Genomic DNA, 22,727 nt, shown 5'->3' on the forward strand with positions numbered 1-22,727 from the left:
ATGATGATGTCAGGTGTTTGGAAGCTTCAGGTTTTTTGGCAACATCTGAGTTAATTAGATACACACCTGTGGATGTATTTTAATGCACGCCTGAAACACACTACTTCTTTGTCTCGTACCATGGGAAAGTTTTAAGAAATCAGCCAAGATATCTGGAAGAGAATTGTGGACTTGCACAAGTCTGGCTCATTCTTTGGTACAATTTCAAGTTACCTGAAGGTACCTTATTCATGTGTACAAACAATGATACACTAGTACAAGATGGGAATGTCCAGTCATCATACCGCTCAGGAAGGAGAGGGGTTCTGTGTCCCAGAGAAGAACATGCTTTGGTCCGACATGTGCATATCAACCCAAGGACAAAAGCAAGAGACCTTGTGAAGATGATGACAGAAGCTGGAAAGATTGTGTCAATATCCACAGTGACACAAGTACTGTATCAACATGAACTGAAAGGCCACTCTGCCAGGAAGACGCCATTACGCCAAAAGAAACATAAAAAAAAAAACAGATTAATGTTTGCAAATGCACACAGGAACAAAGATCTTAATTTTTGGAGGCATGTCCTGTGGTCTGATGAAACTAAAATTGAACTTTTTGGGCATAATGATCGTCATTAAATTTGGAGGAAAAAGGGAGAAGCTTGGAAGCCTAAGACACCATCCCCACTGTGAAACACGGGGGTGGCAGCATCATGTTGTGGGGTTGTTTTGCTGCAGGAGGGACTGGTGCATTTCACAAACTAGATGGCATCATGAGAAAAGAAGATTATGCGGCAATACTGAAGCAACATCTCAAGACATCAGCCAGAAGGTTAAAGCTTGGGCAGAAATAGAACTTCTAAATGGACAATGACTCGAAGCATACTGCCAAAATAGTAACAAACTTAAGGATAACAAAGCCAATGCTTTGGAGCAGCCATCATCAAGCCCTGATCTCAATCCTATTGAACATATATGAGCAAAGCTGAAAAGGCCGGTGCGAGCAAGGCGACCTACAAACCGGGATCAGTTATACCAGTTTTGTAAGGAGGAATGGGCCCAAATTCCGACCAATTATTGTGAGAAGCTTGTGGAAGGAGATCCCAAACATCTGACCCAAGTTATTCAGATTAAGGGCAATGGTACCAAAGACTAATGAAATGGATGGAAACTTTTGACTTTGCAGTAAGTAATAAAAATGTCTTAAAACATTCTCTCTCTCTCTCATTTATTCTGGCATTTGCCAAATATTAATAATTATGGTAATCCTAATTGACCTAAAACGGGAGGAAAGGTTTATTCTGATTTCATGCCAGATATTGAGAAAAACATACAGATGTGTCGTCTTATACATATAATGTATGTAAACTTCTGGTTTAACTGTATATACTCAAAATATATGCACTTGTAAATTCTTTTTTTTTGAATAATACTAGCTTGGCCCGTGCGAAATTTTAGAACATTGGTTGTCGGGGGCGCAGGCAATTTCAGAAAAAGCAAGCTGGTCAAATGTAAATGTATTTCATGAGCTGATGAACACAGACAGGTATTTATATATGTAGATTGGTAATACAATAAATTGGTTTGATAAGCAGAGGCCAAAAAATGTCTTCCGGTTGAGGTGCCACCTGCAGGTCATTGTGTCTTTCTGCAGGTTTATGGAAATGAATGTTTAATCTGTATTTAGTGATAAGATCGTGAATGTGTAGAATGTTTGGCAGTTTTCTTGCTGAAGGGAGCAAGTTTACCTTTCAAATGGTGTATCGTGTGTGTGTGTGTGTGTGTGTGTGTGGGGCGAAGTAATCCCCGAAAAAGCAGTGCATGTTTATAAATGTGTTGGTATCGTGCTTTGGGGTAGTGTGGTGCCACCTGCAGGTCATTTTTCCTTACTGCAGGTTTATGAAAATTAATGTTTAAACTGTATTTTGTGATCAAATCATGGATGTGTGGTTTGTTTGGCTCTTTTCTTGCTGAAGGGGGCAAGTTTACCTTTCAAATGGTGTATCATTTGTGTGTGAGGGTGCAGTATGAACGGGGATACAAAGGAATCACCGAAAAACAGTGTTTAGAAATAATAGAATAGATAGACTCACCCCCCCAAAAAAACATGAATGTGAAATATTTACACCAATTTTCTATATAATTGAATCACAGATACTTAATAGCTATTGTATCAGGTGACTTTTCAAGATACACTATTGTGTATGTACATGAAGAATATCATGGTTTTTAAGTATTACATGACTTGTATCCTGTGTTTTTCACCTCTGAAGGCTTTATCTCTACTTTTCAGTTGTTGCTGAGCTAGTGGGTGGAAACTAGTTGCTATGATGTCTCCCATACACAGCACACTGACATAAGGAATTCCTGATCCTCCATCTTTATGTAGCACATGTTCAGAAGCAGCAGCGTGTTGGACTTTAGGCAGCAGTAATGAGCCGTGTAGATATGAATCCAGGTCTTGGGTGAGATGGACACTTACTAGAAAGCAGCTGCAGCAGCATGGTGGCTTTTATACAGCAGGACTGAGCAGTATAAATATGTTTACAGGTCTTTGTGAGATAAACACTTACTAGAAAGCAGCAGTCGCAGCAATGTGGATTTTATACAGTAGTACTGAGCAGTGTAGATATGAATTCATCTCTTGGGTGAGGTAAACACTTACTAGAAAGCAGCACAATTTATGTCTTTTGTGCCTCTCTCCTATTTTGCCCCTCCATCCACTCTCCATACAATTCAATAATTTTTTATGTCTAATGCAATGTGTGAAGAGTATGCAGCGAGATCCCCTTCTCCAACTAATGGTTGCTGAAGATTTTGCTTTGCTTTTTTCCCCACAAATTTTGGTCTATGAATTTGTAGAATTCATATCACTATTAGTAGGTAATGTAAAGAAAGTGGAGACAGAAAGTTTTGGAGGCTTGTGCACTTAGCTACAGTATGGCATATACAATAAAAAAATATGTAAAATTTTGCACATCATCATTACTCCAGAGTAATTCTGTGCAGATCCCATGGAAAGCTGCAAGCAAAATATCATAGTATAAATCTTTGTATGTTTCGTAATTATGTGGCGTATAAGACAACTTTCTGCTCATACTTTATTGATGCCTCTGCAGAGACCAGAAAAAAAGATCTGAAATGTAAAACTTTAGTTTTCAGTGCAGAAAAGTTGAACTCCTACTTGAAGAATAACTATAGACGCGGCTCCTTGCATGGCTAATATTAAAGGAATCCAACAGTTATGTTTTATTTCTGCAAAGTGTAACAAAACTTTTCAAGGCCTAAGAAGAAAAGTTTCTCCTATGTTTTTTTTCTGAAACGTCAACTCTTCTTAGAACAAAGGAACAATCGTTGTAAAAACGAAGATGGGTTCTTAGAGTCTCCCAAGGTTTATTCTAACCTACCAAGTTAGGCTGTGAAGAATAACAGAAGAACAACTATTTCTGACACCTAGAATGCCCTAAGCTAAAGAAAATTTTATCAAAATAATGTGAGCAGAATATATGCAATAGATATTGTTGCTGATGGACTTCTAGATTAAGGAAGATACAAAGCTGCAAATACAGTGCAATGGTTCACAAATAAACGTATCCAGGTGTTAGAATGGCCAAGTCAAAGTCCAGACCTGAATCCAATCGAGAATCTGTGGAAAGAGCTGAAAACTGCTGTTCACAAACGATCTCCATCCAACCTCACTGAGCTCGAGCTGTTTGCCAAGGAAGAATGGGCAAGAATTTCAGTCTCTCGATGTACAAAACTGATAGAGACATACCCCAAGCGACTGTAATTGCAGCAAAAGGTGGCGCAACAAAGTATTATGTTAAAGAGGCCGAATAATATTGCACGCCCCTCTTTTCAGTTTTTGAATTTCAACAAAAATTTAAAATAACCAATAAATTTCGTTCAGCTTCACAATTGTGTCCCACTTGTTGATTCTTCACCAAAAATTTACATTTGGTATCTTTATGTTTGAAGCATGATATGTGGAAAAAGGTTGAAAAGTTCCAGGGGGCCGAATACTTTCACAAGGCACTGTATACAAAATTCTAAGATATATATTATATTATGGTGATTTCAGGTAAAAAAAATATAATTAAATTCTCTCATCGTCCAAGACATATCTACCTTGATTCCCAAAATTGAGATTTATCAAGTGTACTTCCATCCAGTTTTCTCCCGGGCATGGTTAGAAGACTATTTACAGCTAGAAAAAAATACATATTCTGGAAAAAAAAATATTTTGTTTTAATTAAAAAGGCTTAAGCCTTGTCTTCTGCAGCTTGCATGTATTAAAATACATTGCAAGCTGCTCAGTGCTACTCAGTACCACTCTCAACAGATTCCCGATAGCTCAGCATTCTCCTGCCTTCTCCTGAACACAAGCTTAATTATAATTTCATAGGAACAGAACTGAGTTTAGACTTCACAATCAGTAGTTGAAAAAAGGTGCTGGAGGCTGGACTGACATCGAACTGGCAGTCGGGATCGAGACTGAACAGCAGCAAGCAGTTTGCAATGCTTTGTAACTAGAGCTAGTGCAAAACGATTCAAGGTACCCAGACCACCAGCTAGGTCAATAATCTTTGGATACTGGACAGGAGCCCTAGGAGCAATACTTTACTTCACGTCTCAGGGCTTATCCTTTGATTAGCCAGGCTGGCGCGACATCATATATTCATCATGGTACAGATGTGCAAATTTCAAGCACAACTAGGGCACGTGAAATGGTAGGATGTGGCTTCTGCTCCACCCACTGAACCTGTCGAAGTCAGCCACGAAACTGTCACGAGTGTGTCAGCTCCATTTTCAGCTGCTTCTGATCTGGTCATTACCTCTCCCTATAAAACCTGGCCAAACCTTCTATGCCTTCCCAGTGAAAGCTTTGCTTTCTAGCGCCTTGGAGACTTTTGTGCGCTGTTTTTTGGGTGTATGTTTTCCTCATTGTCCTATTCCCATTTGGTTGGTACATTCCTATCTTTCTTTATGTACCTATTTACCTTTGGTGAATGTTTGTGTGTTTCTTTCTTTCTGATATCCCTGCTTTGTCTTTGTGTCTTGTTTACCTTACATTTCTGTCCGATGCCTCATGGAGTGGGGGAGGGGACAGACTAGGGTTTAACAAGAGCATAATAAGGTCGGAGACTCAGGTCTCTACCTTCAAGAGTGCCCACGGGACAGGAATAGTCAAGGTCCTAGTTCCAGAGATAGTTTGAGGACCACCTTTCTTACCAAAGACCATCACAGCGTGCCAGAAACTTGAGTAAAAATAAAAAGGAATATATGGTGTTTTGGGGCGCTGGTAGGTCCAGAGGAAACACGTTGAGCAGAAGATTACAAAGAGGGGACTTTTATTAACCATGCGTTTTGGAGTTGTTGTAATTCCTTCATCAGGTATGCAAATACCGCGTTTTCCTTTTTTATTCTTCCTCAGATTTAATATTATGTTATTCTACTTGAAGTAGATCCACATAACAACCGATCGTGATCTCAGAAAGTCTGGTATCTTACCCTAAAATAAGGCCATTTCACAGCCTTGTGAACCGGTAAAGGGAGAAGCAAAAGATTACGTATCATTAACACTACCCATGCAACTGCTTTGAGAGAGGTGGCCTAGCCCTCATTGGTCCCATCACCATTTCTGTTTGGCATTGAGGGCCTATGCTAGTCTTCCTACTACGAGGCCCTTCTAAACTTCATGTAGAACCCCAGTACCATAATTTGGAGTTTCATATTGCTACAGGACCCTAACAAATGTCTATATGACACCGGAGAGACGTAAAAGAGAAGCAAAAGTTCTACGGTGCCGATTGCTCAACACACTTTATTCAACAGTAAGTATCAAAGCACTCAAATCGGTAAAATCAAAGATGTGAAATAGTGAAAAACCTTCTAAAAAAACATTATTCTTACCTTTTCAGTATCGATGCCTCGGGACATAGACCAGGTGGAAACAATATAATCCATGACTCGCTCACTCAAACCTTTGGGCACTTGGTAAAGTTTAAGAAAGTCTCTCACACTGTTGAGCATCTCGTGGTATCGGTTTGTGTTGGCGTACATTTGCTGGAAGATTGTTGTCACGTTACCAAAAATGGTTGCATATAAAAGCGCTGAGAAAAACAAAAAAAAGAAAAAAAATATGTTTTTATTATTTTTATGCATCCGTCGGCTTTGGGTTGTGTTTTTATATATATATATATATATATATATATATATATATATATATATATATATATATATATATAAACAAGTTACACATTTTATGCTACAAGACAGCAATTAATAGTTAAAAAATAAGTTAAAAAACGGTAGAAAATGTTAAAACACCAAGCAATTAGTCACACAGTATATCCCTGAAAGGTGAGAGAGGGAATTTATCATGATTGGTATTTCCTCTGTTGGGAATATAAAGTTTGCTGATGTAGGATGTGACAATTTTTTTTATTTTTGGACTGACATGTGCCAAAAATATGAAATCTGGATCTGCTGTAGATTACATTACAGGAAATGTGTCGCTAAGTGGTTGTCTATACACACGTTTACAAATCAAAAGGGCACATAAGGGGAAAAAAAATTGTGCAATTACACTCTATGTCAAAGTTTGCAACTTTTTGATCCTAAAAAAAATGGCAAACAGGAAATGACTAATTCTCAACAATATTTTTTGGGGCATGACCCGAACTGAGTATACTTGTTAACTATTCACCACACAGATTAGTAAAATAGTCTAACCATTATTAAGATATATACCATAAATACAAGGTATAGTTCCCACCACTAAGACCCCCACCAATCCTGAGAACGGGGCAAATTCGAGTGGCAAGTTGGCGCACCATAGCTCCGTTCATGGGAGACAGTCAAACACAGTGGAACCCGAGCAATTAACAAGTTATCACCTATCCTGTGGACATTTTTGAAAATATTGTAACCTGTAAAAAAAATCATAAACTCTGAATCCACCGATGGAAAACAATGTTACGTCTTCCCCATCCCTTCACCATCTTCCGCTCTTCGCCTGGTTGAACGCGATAAACATTCTTGAGATTCTATGGGCAAACTATCGGCATAACCAATCTTTTTTTTTTTTTCCATATAATGAAAATTTGCTTCATCTTTTTTTACAAGCTAATCAATTGAAGAAATAAAAGACGAAATGAGATATTCCTAAAATTACATTCCACCTTAATCAAATAATTTTACTTAAGGACAAGAGGAGAAATTAGAGGGAGCTGAACATCGTCTTAAAGGAAGGTCTGAAAGAGAGACGATAAACACCCTGCGTGACTGCAATTTGTGCGGCTTGTCCAGTTTTGTAGCCATTTTTTATAGACTTATTATAGAATTCTGAGTTTGTAGAGGGGGCTCCTCTGTGTAAGACACTTATCACAGACTACAATGGTGGCTACAAGGAGCATCTCCCGCTCTGGAGGACCAGGACTGTCCTGACTTACACAGACTACTCTTTGATTTGCACGCGGACTGTGTAATTCTTCATTTTTCCTGTAGCGGCGCTGCATGAAAAATGAACACTTACTGTCAGGTTTTCACACAGATTCCAACTGATTGCAGGACACTTTTTGAACTATTAATTTTCAAGGAACCCTTTTATCATGTAATACCTGTCCAAAATGGAAAAAAAAACCTTTAATAGTCAAGACAAGTGAACAGTTTTATACAATATATCAGACTGTTAGTTTATTTAATACATATAATATATATATTTTTTATTAAAAATTCCACATTGTTCTCTCACTACATTATCTAACTTTTTTTTTTTTTGTTACCAATTTACTGTTTGTAAAAGTGCATGCTGGTATACTCAAATGAGATGTTATCAGGGGACAGTGTCCCCACCCTGAAATGAAGTGTCATGAGCAATGTTGCAGGGGTTGGGCATGCATCGGTTTTCAATTCCAATATACTCAGCAGGATCTTGTCACAGTGCTTTTTACTGCTCAGTGACAGTGCGCTCCATTGCCTGCAAGAGAGCGCACTGTCAGAATTGATGGAGCAAACAGAGGTTACAGACGTGTTTAGGATACAGTTAATATCACAGGTGGATCCTTTGTTATCGCTACTGTATATAGAGGTATTATTCATCATTGTACAAGAGGAGGTGGAGGTGAGCTGTGACATCAACTTTCGTGATTGGTAGATCCTGTATTGTGAACTGTGTATAGATGTGTTATCTGTCATTGTAATGCTGCCTGTGACTATAAGGAGCCTGCTGAAAGGACAAGGAAGTATGAGTCTGAAAAAGAAACCTAAGTGGTTAGCGTGAAAACTGCAAGATTACAATTTTTTTTATATAAAGATCATGATATAAAAAAACAAATATTGCCAAAAATGCAAAAAAAAAAAATACTGATGAAGGCGGTATTCAGCCGCCGAAAAGCTTTGTGTGTTTATCATTCTAAATAAAGGTCCGTATATTTATATTAACCCTTTGCCCTTTTCTGTATGCCCAGCGCTCCGCTTGACCGCACTTTTTTCTTCATTCAAAAACAAAAATACATGTACGGTAACACACAAACTGATTTAAACAATAGGTAATTTTCTGATAACTTCCCTTTAAGAAAATAATAGGCTGCGCTAAAACCTGAGCAGTGGACTGAATACGATAATTTACACTATCAGTACAAAGGAAATATCTTGTGCCCAGGAGCCGCTCCATGCCTGTGGTCCATTACAATCCCAGTCCATCTTCCAGCTCCAGATTTATGTCTGTGCCATTTAGGACTCACGTTACAATATGACCTGTCACTCAGCGTCCTGCCGCTCTGCTCTGAGCACGGCGCTCCTGTTGAATAATGCCATCTGTTCTCTGATGAATCTGGATCACACCTTTTCCCAATTTTACCTTGATGAATATGTAATAATCGGTGTGCCACCATCTATCCGATGTCGTGTTTATTCTGTGCATAATCTAAATCCCAGACTTGTATATTATCCATCAACGTGTGCAAGGCAATAATAATAAAATACTGCAACTCCTGCCGCACTGATTTCATGGACGCGTTTTCTTCTCCTCTAATTAAACCTACAGAACTGATCAAAGGGATGAAAACAACATTTGTCTTAGAGATTAGATTCAGAGTTTCTAGTCACGGGGATCAGGTCAGAGAATTATCCTAATTCCATGGAGCCGCCGTACAGACCAGGACTGCAAACATTAAACCTGTAGACTAACTGCAAGATATTGGACACCAATGATGGGCTTCATCAACAAAACCATGGACTACATCAGTGGTCCCCAACCTCTCTGACTTTAAGAGCCACATTTATCGAGGACTATGGGGTGCATTATGCTATATGGGGGTGCATTCTACTCTATCGGACAATGGGCAGTGCATTATACTATATAGGACCTGCATTATACTGTATCCAGGACTATGGGGAATCAATTATACTATATATACACTATATGAAGAACCATTGGGTGCATTATACTATGGGGAGTGCATTGTACTACATGGAGGACTATGGGGGGTGCATTATACTATATGGAGGACTATGAGGAGTGTATTATACTAGGTGTAGGACTGAGGAGTGTATCATACTATACGGAGGACTATGAGGAGTTTATTATACTATATGGAGGACTATAGGGAGTGTATTATACTAAATGGAGGACTATGGGGAGCGTATTATACTATATGGAAGACTATGGGGAGCGTATTATACTATATGGAGGACTATGAGGAGTTTATTATACTAGGTGTAGGACTGAGGAGTGTATCATACTATACGGAGGACTATGAGGAGTTTATTATACTATATGGAGGACTATACGGAGTGTATTATACTAAATGGAGGACTATGGGGAGCGTATTATACTATATGGAGGACTATGGAGCACATTATACTGTATGGAAGACTAAGGGGTGTGTATTATACTATATGGAGGGCTATGTAGAATGTATTATACTATATGGAGGACTATTGGGAGCGTATTATACTATATGGAGGACTAGGGGGAGTCTATTATTCTATATGGAGGACTATGGTGCACATTGTACTATATGGAGGACTATAGGGTATATTAAACTAAACATGCAAAATGCGGCCTATTCATTGAGTGATTGGATTTTTTTATGCAAGAATAAAAATCTTTGTTCTCAGCAGCACATTGCCCGGCGAAAACTGTAGCTATGCTGCAGATAACATGATACTCTATGATTGAGCTATGATTGATCATTCTGTGCCCATCATTGTTCCTCAGCCGGTGTAAAGCGTCCGTAAACAAGCGTTAAACAACTTCACCATTGTCAATCACACTTGTTTGGCGGCCTGAAATTAGCGCATGTAAATACTACCAAAATGTTTTTGTGTCATGTGCAATATGTTAGCATTTGAGGCCCCATTTTAAACTTTGTCTGGTTATTGCATTTTTGCTGCATTCTTATACCTTTTCCCCCTCATTTGAGGCCTTTCTGGTACAGATGTGAAGCAGGGCTTTTAATGTGTTTTTTTTAATAGTACAGAAAAGCTTTAATTCTGCTCTTAAAAAACTGAGTTTTTTTAAGCTCCACTTAGAAAAAAAAAGCACCAAAACAGCACAGTTCAGCAGCATCTCTAGATGCACAGAAGGCGCAGGTTTCATGAAATCACATCCACATCCACTTTGCATGGACAATTAAACACAGCAGAATTTTTGTGCAAAAAAAAGCAGCAGAAGACGCAGCATTTACACTACTTGCGAATGTCTAAAAGTCTAAGCAAAGAGGATGGGATTTCATGAAATCTCTGCCCTCGGTGCTGCTGTACTCTGCAGTTTTGGTCCCTTTTTCCCTATAGGTTTCTATGCGGAACCTGAAAAAATACGCATATTAAAGAAAATGCAGTTGTATTTTTAAGGGTGGAGTCAAAGCTTTTCTGTAGTATTACAAAAACACGAAAAAATTCTATTACTTTTTTTTTTTTTTACAAGTATAAGTCCAGGGTCAGACTTGCGAGAAACTCGCACGAGTCTCGCATAATAATACCCCGCATAGATATACATGCAGCCGCACACTCCGCTCCTGAGTGCTGGGTATTGAGATGCGAGACTCGTGCGAGTTTCTCGCAAGTCTGACCCCGGCCCTAATGGAGATAAAATATCATTTATGCCATTTTTTTACACCGTAAATAATCTGATCACTGTGATGTGCGGGTCGTTACGATTACAAGGACACCAAATACGTCCGTGTTATTTGCTGATTTGTAATGTTTATTATTTTTTTAACAAAGCACGTTAACAATGACATTATTTTAAGCGTTTTTCATTATTTTTTAGTAATTTAATAAAAAGAAAAAAAAATCTTTTTATACTCATTCTAGAATAAAGAAATGTAAAATTACACTGTTATGTACAATATATCTCTATGTCTCAGTATAATTTGCCTGTGGAGTCAGTGTCTGCAATACAGATCAAGTATACACAATTCTCTCAGCGACATCACCAGAGCTTGGGGCTCTATAGCTTTACCTGCTGCCTGCAAACATGAGCCTGTCGGATCAAATGTTGAGGAGAGCAGAAGACAAGAAGGGAACAGAAAAATTTAATTTATGAAGAGATATGCGGCCCTGCCCCCCAAGGAGGAGGCGCTATGGAGCGATGAAGACATTGGAGAGAGGTGAGTATTTTATGCCCAGGACTGAGCCCTCAAATTGGGACAGTGCCACTGAATCCGGGACGGTTGGGAGGTATGCCAGTGTGAACCCCTTCCCGATGAGGCCAATCTTTATTTCTGAGTTTTTTTTCTTCCTGAAACCATAAATTGCTTTTGTTGACATAAGGCCATATCAGGGCTTGTTTTTTTGGTGGGATGAGTTGTATTATTGAATGACACTATTTACTATGTAATGCTTTTTTTATCAGGACACAGTACACAGAGAGAAGGTGATCCTGTGGAGCAGCATAATGGAGATTATTCTATTCGGCAGAACTAAATCTAACTCTGGGTCCCTAGCAGTTACTGCAAGCAGCAGCAACAGCTTTGTGTGAGTCTGTACATCTGCAGATGCCTCCCTTCTCCTCACCCTATCATTTCAACACATGATCCATCATTCCCAATAGATAATGTCACAGCTCACCTCCTCCTCCTGTACAATGACTGATAACACCTCTATATACAGTAGATCACACAGGATCCATCATTCACAATGGGTGATGTCACAGCTCACCTCCTCCTCCTGTACAATGACTGATAACACCTACATACAATAGGTAACACAGGATCCACCATACACAGTAGGTAATGTCACAGCTCACCTCCTCCTCCTCCTGTAAAATGACCTTATAGTAGATAAGTACTTATAGTAGATAAGAAAGGATCCATCATTCACAATAGGTGATGTCACAGCTCACCTCCTCCTCTGTACAATGACCTTATAGTAGATAACAAAGGATCCATCATTCACAATAGGTGATGTTACAGCTCACCTCCTCCTCCTGTGCAATGACTGATAACACCTCTGTATACAGTAGATCACACAGGATCCATCATTCGCAATAGGTGATGTCACAGCTCACCTCCTCCTCCTGTACAATGACTGATAACACCTCTGTATACAGTAGATCACACAGGATCCATCATTCACAAAAGGTGATGTCACAGCTCACCTCCTCCTGTACAAAGAATGATAATATCTCTCTATATAGTAGATAACACAGGATCCAGCATTCACAATAGGTGATGTCACAGCTCACCTCCTGCTCTTCTTCCCTTCACAAAAGACCTTGCACACGCTCATTGATGCTTCAATAGAAAATGATAGACGAACACTACTGTATTGCTGCTAATGTGCAAGTGCATTATCAAAAGGTCATGTAATATTAGACTAGAATGGCCCCAGTAGTCAGTATGGGAATAGCAAGATTTATTTATTTATATTTTTTTTACTACAGAATGTAAAACAAAATAAAATACCAAAAATTAAATAAAAAAAATAATAATATGAAAACTTCATTTGAACAGCTGATTATTTTCTGATGACACATTCCCTGTGTGTGAATCAATAATCATTTAAAAATAAATGTTACAAGGGATTTAAAGGATTAAAAAAAAATGGCTTTCTTGAAAAAAAACAGCACCCCATCAGGCAGTTTTAGGTATTGCAGTGAAGATCAAATCACTTAATTGAAACCAAGGTGCAATACCAGACACAACCCATAGACAGCGCTGTATCTAAAAAAAGTGACTATTTTTCTTTTAACCCTGTACAACCTCATTAGTGATTCCTTCAATTGCAGTATAGTTAACAGAAAAAAGTAGAAGTAGAACATGAATACATTTGTAAAGCGATCCTGTCCTATGGAACATCATGTCTGAGCTGCAGGCGGCATAGTACAGACCAGGAGGAACAGAGAAGTCTGATATAAAGTTCAGTGGGGGAAAAAAATCTGTATTTTATTTTTATTTCCCTACAATTACTATGCTTAGGAGTCCAGTGGGCGGTCCTAAGATGTCCTGAATATATAGGCCCCACCCACTGGACTCCTAAGCAAAATAGTAGGAGTGTAAAGCATGGATTTACTATTTAAACTGTAAATAAAATACAACATATAAGTAATGGGATGATACTGTGGTACGTCCTGTATAAGAATCCATAAAGACAAACTAAACTCGGTTTTCTGAAAATAAAATACTTTCCCAATTGATTAGCCGGAGGGCCAGCAATGTGTTAAGAATGTGAAGCTATAATTAGTAAAATTTCTTAAAATATTTGCCAGAATTATCAGCTCCATGCGCGGATGACCCACAAAAATTAATGAGGGTTCTCCTATAAAACCGCCATATGCGTGTAATGTGTAAACCGATATCATAAGATCTGTATCCGGCCATCGTCTCTGGATAGACCGTGGTGCATGAATCCAGGTAATCTCTGCCTTTGTGTGGGACGCAGCAGCTGTGAGAATAGTCAGCAGCTGCTTCTGTAGCTGGAGGCAGGAGATGATAGGACTGGCTTATCCAGGGATTTACTGATGCGCAGGGTGGAACGAGGCGAAATGGCGCTTACAATCTGAAGTTCTGGGTTTACGCAATGCAGAACAAAACAAAACTTTTTTTTTTTTTTTTTATAGCTGCGCGGTCATTCTCGCCAGGTTTTTGCCATCTAATCTAAGAGCAGCATAATATAGGGACAGAGACCCTGATTCCAGCGATGTATCACATACTTATCTGTTTGCTGTCGTTTTTATATAGTCACTGTTTTATCAGCAGAAGATTATCAATAGAAGGACTACGCCTGCTGCCATGTCGTTTATCCCCGTCCTCACAACTGATTGGCAGCTTTCTGCTTATGGAGAATATAAAGGGTGCTCACTGAACGACAGAGGTGGTGCTCCAAGGGTATGTAAGTAGCAATCAAATAACAAAAAGCTTGGGCACTCAAATGAAAATTTATTGTCCAATGTAGAACAACGAGGCAAATACCACCACCTCGTTTGCCTCGTTGTTCTACATTGGACGATAAATTTTCATTTGAGTGCCCAAGCTTTTTGCTATTTGATTGCAGCTTTCTGCCTATGCACAGTGTACACAGAAAGCAGCCAATCATTGGTGTGCACGGAGTTATACAAAGCTCAAGATTCAGAGAACCGGTAGATCTGCAGCAGAAAAAAACTGTTTTTAATCAAAATTGGCGCAGCAGTAAAGTAAGTGACATATCGCTGGAATCAGGGTCTCTGCCCCTACATTATGCTACTCTCAAATGACTAAAAAAAAAAAAATCTGCTGACAAATTAAGTTTAAAGGGAATCTGTCATTAGAATCTTCTAAACTCATCTATACGGGCATGCAGGTCATGGAAAGTTAAATTAAATGATTCCATGATATCTAGGATGCGATTTTTTATTCCATTGAATTCCACATTTTTCTTAATATGTAAATGAGCTGTTACGATTAATATCTATGGGTCGAAAGTTGTAAAGACTGACACTTTGCACTCATAATCACACACAGCTCTGCAGCGAGATCAGAACTATCACACAACGATGTTTCCATCAATCTTTCTAAGACCAGAAGTTCCACCAGTTATCGCTGCCCACAATACTGTCATGAGATTCCCTTAAAGAACAAGTGGACATAGCGCAGCGCTGCAGGACAATTACATTCCAGTTGGAATTTTCTTTGGCTTGCCCCCAGATGAAGCCGATAGGCGAAACGCGGGTGAATTATGTCTTTCAGGGGGCAAATCGAAAAAAATCCGTTGTGCCCGTCACCATGTCTGTGATACATTCATCATCTCATCCAGACACAGTACTATTTCTTCTTATTCTTCAGCTGCTCTTTTGACATGAAAACCCCACTTAGCAAAAAGACAGATGAAGAGAAGGAAAGCGAGAGGCGTTAGATAGAGACTGAAGTGTTAATCTGATTACTTTTGGGGCGAGTTTATACAGAGGAATGCCAACGTGGAATATGATAAAACAAGGAGCATATGGGCATTCAGCCCCGACCATCTGCTGATGCTTCTGAATCCGACTGTAACACACAATAGAAGGAAATATTTAGCAAAGATTAAAGGAAACATTATTAAAAGAGTTGTATAACGCTAAAAAAAAATCTCAATACAGTGCCACTCTTGTGCAATGGCAGTCACTAGTATTGCAGCTACAAGTGAAAGGAGCTGAACTTCATTACCCGACATACCCAAAAGACGAGTCCTTTTTTTCTAGTCTTGTGCAACCTTTTTTTTTTTTTTTTTTTTTTTTTTTTTAAAGTAAAATTCCCCTATAACTCGGATTTTCCAGCAGAAAAAAAGGCAGATTCTGTTAGGTATGATTTTTCCCGATTTTTATATTATTTTTAAATTTTATTTTCTCTTTTTTAGATTTATATATACTATGCAAAACTATGAGAATAAAGCTATTACTTTAAATTTCAATAATATATAATAGAATAATCCTGATATTAAAATGAGCATTTTATAAGTACAGCTAAAGATTGAGAGAGCTCATAAGTCCAAGTGTACTAGGTCTCCGTCCAAAAAGGCTGACTGACAGCTGCAGCTTGTACTGAGCAGTGTGAGATCACAGCAGGGAGGAGGGACACTGAGGAGCTGCCAATTAGGATAGCTAGGTAGAGTTTGGGTTTAAACTTTCATAAATGATTATACACAATGTCTGACATGGATTTTACGTACACCAGCCTCATCAGGTCTAAGAGATCTATTTAATAATATGCTATTTGTTTCGAGAAATCTGGTGACAGATCAAGTTTAACATATTTTACATAATTTTTGTTTTTTTTTCTAATACAGAAATTCAAATCCCAATATAGACATTTGAGAGGCAGTTCAGAAAATGGCTGTATACTGTTTTATTATTAATTTTTATGGATGACCAGTACGCGGGAAGCTCATAAGCGCCCTCTAGTGGTAAGAGAACGTTGCCAGAATTTTATTCTCTACTCCTATGTCTACACTGGTAACCTGGAGCTCATAAGCTCCCTCTAGTGGTGACAAACCGTAACCAGAATTTTATTCTCTACTCCTATGTCTACACTGGTAACCTGGAGCTCACAGCACAATTTTATTTTTTTTAATACTTTTCATAAGGAATAAAAAAAGGTTCTCCTAAAAGAAATGAGGGGCACATGGCGGTAGAGCATTGACCCCCATGGGTGCTGGATTAGAGATCCAGAACAACATCCACTGATACTGGTTTAGTTGCTATGAAGACCGGTAATAAAGATGGCATTCCCTGGCATCCAAAGTTGATCTTGTTGTCGTTGTAGGGCTTGAACCCCAGAAAAACAATGATAATGGTCAGTGGGTCGCACCTACTGTGTACGCTATTAATATCTAAGTGCTGAGATGCTGTATATAGTCACTCTGCCCTATATGGAGTTTGGGTGTGTCATATCTAAGCTGCGGCATACACAGATAAGATTTGGCCTCTGTGAACAAACTCCTCTTTGTACCTGCCCAACGAGTAACACCAAGACTTTATCCAATTCCCCTTATGCTGCCTCATTGGGAAATCAGTAGATAAAGGCATAGCAAAAATCATGGCGCCACGTTGGCCACCCAGGATGGAGGTGTCTGGCATTTGTATCCACTGCCACCCCCAAAGACAATTCCCCAACCTCCTGCTGGGTCATGATGGCCCTTTCCATGGGGATGGAACCAATTCTTTCTCCAAGAGTCACATGACAGCTGCCTGGGGCTTGTGGTACATAGTGGGGGTATAGTAATTGTACTGAAACTTACCGTAAATATTATTCCCATCTTCAAAGATGGAAATAATTGGAAAATACTTGTAAAAACTTTCCAAACTACTATTTATTAAACTTTTCTCGTCTAGAATGGCGGATGGTTGAACATGTGCAGTGCTTACAAGCTCTTTAGAACTGAGCTTGTAAGCACTGCACAGAAACTTGCCAGGATAGCTTGAGAGCGTTGTCAGCTGCCAGTCCTCGCCAGTTTCCAATTACACTGGAGCCGAGGCAAAGCTGCCAGATAAAGCAACATCGGAGAAAGCACAGTTTGGGGCCGGCAGCGCCCATCCCCCCGGCAATCGGTAAATCTCAAGCCAAGGAGCGGTGCAGTCCTGAAAAGCAATAATGGACCAGTCACCCAACCTTTTTAAGGACCTGCTTTTAATACTTATAATGCCACCATAGGCACAAGGAAAGATGTGACGCGACCTCCGAACTTGAGACCTAGCTGAAGCCCCACTTATGTCTAGAAGGGGTTTTCTTGGCTATAATTGTGATGGCCTCCCCATTATTATCTGATCATTAGGGAACCACCTCCAATTAGCTAAATGAAGGAGATGTATTGCGGAGCCCCCTTCATTGCTTACCATGGTTATGGACGATATGGCCCCCAAGGAGGTGCCAGGAGTCAGGGTCCTCCCTTCCTATGATAGATTTTGGACCCAGTACACACTGCTCCACTTTCGCTTGTGTTCATTTGCGCTGACATTTGGCACGTATAATATTACTTGCTGTTGATCTGGCGATATTTGTCCTCCAGCCAGAAGGAACCGGTGCCTTTTCAGAGCAGGAGCACATTAATGAGCTCAGATTAAAGTTTACCGAGGCTTCGTGACGCTTCCTCTAGGATTGAAACAATTATTTCTTCTTCGCCATCTGCGGGAGCGACGGACAGTATTTTTTTTTTAATTAAACAACTTTAACATAAAATTTTATATCTCATTTCAATGGTCTGCGAAAATCTGGAGGCCTGGATGATTCTTTACAACAGGTGACCTATATAGAAGTTAAACATTGATGGACATTTTGCAAACCCTATTTTTTTGCATGTACAGCTCCTGGAATTAAGGGAGCAAATTAAATAAATAATATATTTAATTTATTCCACTTACTTATATAGTGCCATTAATCCCTCATTAATCCCTCAGTGCTTTAGGGTGTGTGCACACACTGCGGATTTAGCCCTGCGGATCCGCAGCAGTTTTTGCTGCGGTGTACAGTACCTTTATTTTCTATGGAAAACATAAACCGCAGTGCACATGGTGCGGATTTTTCTGCAGGTTCAAATCCGCAGCATGTCAATTCTTTGTGCGGAATCCGCAGCGGTTTCACACCTGCTCCTTTGTAGAGGTGTGAAACCGCAGGCTGATCCGCAGATACCGCAGGTCTTTTGACCTGCAGATTTATCTGCGGATTTTGCAAAATCCGCGCGGAAAAATCCGGAGCAGAATCCACAGCGTGTGCACACACCCTTACAGACAATATCATCACTGTCCCCGATGGGCTCACAATCTAAATTCCCTATCAGTATGTCTTTGGAATGTGGGAGGAAACCGGAGAACCCGGAGGAAACCCACGCAAACATGGGGAGAACATACAAACTCTTGGCAGATGTCCTTGGTGGGATTTAAACCCAGGACCCCAGCGCTGCAAGGCTGCAGTTCTAACCCCTGGTTCACCTAATATTTAACTTACCACCCCTTCCCATATATTATGCTGTCATACATTACAAAAAAGAGCCCAATAGGTCCCATAGTATGATGCACCAATAATCCTTCCAAACAGTCTAAGTAAGAATACTATACAGTGTCAGCACCTCCATATACAACAAAAATAATACAGGATCCTTAAAGGGAACCGGTCACCTTGAAAAAGGCTATTCACCTGCAGATATAGGGTTAATCTGCTGGTACAAAGCATTATAATACTTACTGGCCGCCTTACTGAAAGTGCGGCTACTGGGAGAAAATGAGCTTATTTCTTCATGAGAGCCTCCGGCTTCCAACTTGCTCTGCACAGATGTGCTGCAGAGCCAGCTGTCAATCAGAGTGTCAGGGCGTGGTTAGTGTAATGATCCATGCTGGGAGTGTGACTGTAGTATACGTCCTTATGACTGATAGCCGGCGGCTCCCCGGAGGAATAAAGTTCATTTTCTCCTAGTAGACGCACATTCGGCAAGGGGTACAGGAAAAGTTAAAAACTAAGAAATGAGCTGAAGCATCCAGTAAGTTGGTATACATGCAATGTGTAAGAGCATGTTCACACTGTGGCCATTTCACAGACAAAACCCAAGAAAAAGAAGCACAAAATGAATAAATACCCTATAGTAAATATGTAAGTTAATAATTAGCTAACACAAGGTAAAAAAAATGTATGTGAGGATCAGCGGATCCAGAAACCCTTCTTACGGTTCTATGCACCACACAGGGCAGTGTTCTTGTGTTGTCACATGCCTGGATAAGTGTTTGAAGGGGGCTGGCTGAGTGTTTCTATAGTAAGCCAGCCCCCTTTGTGTGTGTCAATACATCAGCTATCACAAGGAAATGTGACCAAGGGGTGACATTTCTACTTATGGAGAGAGAGGCTTTTAATCTCTAAAACGCACCTCTGGGAAATTTAATATGCAAATTGTCACTTTAGAGTAGACAAGGACAGGAACTGTAGTGGAACCTATTGGAAGTAGCAATCCCAAAGTTAATATCAACCCTTTAGTGAACCTTATCACATGACTTAGGATAAAAGCCAAACCAGACTCTAAATTTGCAGACACATGTCTGGGTGTTGCCCCTCATTAGTGTAAAGCATGAGATCTGATTTGGCTGGGTGAGAGGTCTCTGACTGGGGTCTAAAGGGTAACGTTTCTCTGTCAATTATGTGACTCTCCAAAAGAAGAAACATTACCCCTTAGACCCCAGTCATAGTCCTCTCATACAGCGAAATCAGATCTCATGCTTTGCACTGAGAAGGAGCAACACCCAGAAACTCGGTGTCTGCAAATTGAAATTCGGGTTTGGCTTTTATCCTAAGTCATATTGCAAGGCACATTAAAGGGTCGATATTGACGCTTAGGATTGCTACTCCAACAGGTGGCGCTAAAGTTCAAGTCATCTTCCTCTCTGAAGAGACAATTTGAATAAGGAAAGGATAGTAACACTATTATTATTCTCAGCTTGTCATTGCATGGGGTAAATGTAGAGGGGCTGTATAATAATATTAAACTTTCTGAAACTGTTTTCTCATTGCTACAATATCTCATCATGTCCAAATAGTAGCAATAGGCTGGATGCAACCATCGTTGTTCTACTTCATCTCCTTTGCTTTTTTTGGTGAGTTCATGTTTGATTCATTGAGCAACCCTAACCCCTAAAACTCAAGACGTTGATGACATAATTGTCTGCAGTCCGGCAACGTTCACACATTCAGTATTTGGTCAGTATTTTATATCAGTATTTGTAAGATAAAACCAGAAGGGGTGACGTGTTTCTATTATACTTTTCCTCTGATTGTTCTACTCCTGGTTTTGGCTTATAAATACTAAGGTAAAATACTAACTGTAATGGCATAGCATTTAATCTTCATTATCCAGTCATCTATTTTCAGTAGGCCAGGAGAAATAGGCTATTGTCTGAATGTTGGCTATTAAATTTATGTGTTTTTCTTTGGTTGGTCAAGAAACATAGATTATTATTTGAACATTGACTCTTGAGTTGTTGTTTGCTGCAGCTTATTGTCTGCTATCTTTGGGGGACATGGACATAGGGTAATTGAGCAATAGATGTTTGCAAATATGTTGATTACCCATTGTATAAGTACAGTGTCACGACTGCGATCGCAGATGCGGCCCAGCAATCGCCTCCATGCCGATGACGAGGGGTCGGGCGTCCCCCGGGGACGCAATATGGACCCTCTATACCACAGAGGGGGACCCGGGCCTACCCGAACTAGGGAAGGGCAGCGACTGGGATACTGTGGCAGCTGAGCATGTGGACAAGGACACGTAGGACTTGATGACACCACACAACTTCAGGTATAGAAAGTAAAGTTTTACTTAAAGTAAAGTCACAGTACATAGACAAAACAGGGCTAAGCCAGGCTCCCGATTCTACACCTCACAGAAGGGTACCACCCAGTGGACCCCAAGGCACCATCGGATCACCGAGGCACTCATAAGTGGGACATCGGGACACAGGCAGGACGTCAGGACACACAAGGTCATCAGGACACAAGAGGTCATCAGGACATCAGGACACACGAGGTCATCAGGATACACAAGGTCATCAGGACATCAGGATACACAAGGTCATCCAGATGCAGGCAGGACAACAGGGTCACCCACAGGACATCAGAGTCACCGGCAGACATAAGACGGGAGTCGTTTGGTTTCCGGACATCCAACACAACCTACAGGCACCACTGCAGTAATCCAGCTCCAGGCAGCGGTCATCAGGTTCCAGACTGTGGTCGTCAGGCTTCGGGCATCGGACCTAGGAAGGAACTCAAGCGTGATGGTGCTAACACTGCAGGATTGCTGGGTATGCATGGAGCTAGCACCGCATGGTAGTCAGAGCACAGGGTAGTAGATGCTCAGCAGGAAAACCGGTTACAAGAGTCTCAGAGTCACTGGGTGCAGGGCTCCAAACACAAAGGAATTCCAGGAACATAACACAGCAGACAGTTCAGACATGGTCAGGTACAGGACAGGTACAGGATCAAGGATTCAAGCCTGGATACACCGCCTCCAGGGCAGGGCAAATTTAGACAGAGTCAGGTACAGGACAGGTACAGGATCATGGATTCAGGCCCGGATATACCACCTCCGGGGCAGGGCAAGGGAACAGGACAAAGCAGGAATCAAGGCAGGGAATTTAGTGCCATAACCGAGACAGACGAGGTCCACAGACACGAGATACACATAGCAAAGTCCAGGAGCTTTGCGAGTAGTTCTGGCCCCGCCCATAGGGCAGGGTAAGTTTATAAAGGAGCTGCCCCTCAGCAAATGGCTGGGGACAGCATTTCAAGTACACACACTAACCCTGATAAAAGCAGGGGAGGTGTGGCTGCGCACACCCTAAGCACACACAGAAACCATTGCAGCACAATCAGTGCAGGAACTGCAGCTTAGATCACCTGGCAATATCTGCAAGCCTAGACACACGTGGCAGCTTCCACAGCGGCGACCAGGGACCGCACAAGCGAATGGTCAAGCAGCAGAGCAAAGACCTAACAACACATGTGCAGCTATGCAGCAAAGCAGGGAACTGAGCAGGCTCCATACAGGTAAAAGCCAGCAGTATCCCAGCTCAATTAGGGGGAAAGGAGCAAAGGGTTAAAGCAAAAAATTTGCATTGTCACACCGACAAGCAGACACAGACAGAATGGCGTGACATCCAGCTAGTTTGTTGACCTGCAAAACAGAGAAGGATGAAGTATGCAGATTGAGGAAATAGTCAAGCACTGAGAGTGGTCTTGGACAACCAGATTAATTGTGAAAGTCTCCAGTGTGATAACTGGTCCACACAATTGTACGGACGGCAGCTTT

At 40.5% G+C, this 22,727-nt stretch overlaps 1 protein-coding gene across 2 annotated transcripts in view; it reads right to left on the bottom strand.

The window, feature by feature from the left end:
• The window catches only part of KCNH1 (potassium voltage-gated channel subfamily H member 1), a 386,099-nt gene that overhangs the window by 166,203 nt on the left and 197,169 nt on the right, over nt 1-22,727 (bottom strand). For both annotated transcript variants that reach the window (XM_073553403.1, XM_073553402.1), the window contains one exon: nt 5,895-6,094. In XM_073553403.1, coding sequence (XP_073409504.1) covers nt 5,895-6,094 — 200 coding nt within the window. The remainder of the gene's footprint in view (nt 1-5,894; nt 6,095-22,727) is intronic.

This window comes from Dendrobates tinctorius, unplaced genomic scaffold (genome assembly GCF_039654945.1).
Source record: "Dendrobates tinctorius isolate UK_male_01 unplaced genomic scaffold, ASM3965494v1 ptg000201l, whole genome shotgun sequence".
Classification (NCBI taxonomy): Eukaryota; Metazoa; Chordata; class Amphibia; order Anura; family Dendrobatidae; genus Dendrobates; species Dendrobates tinctorius.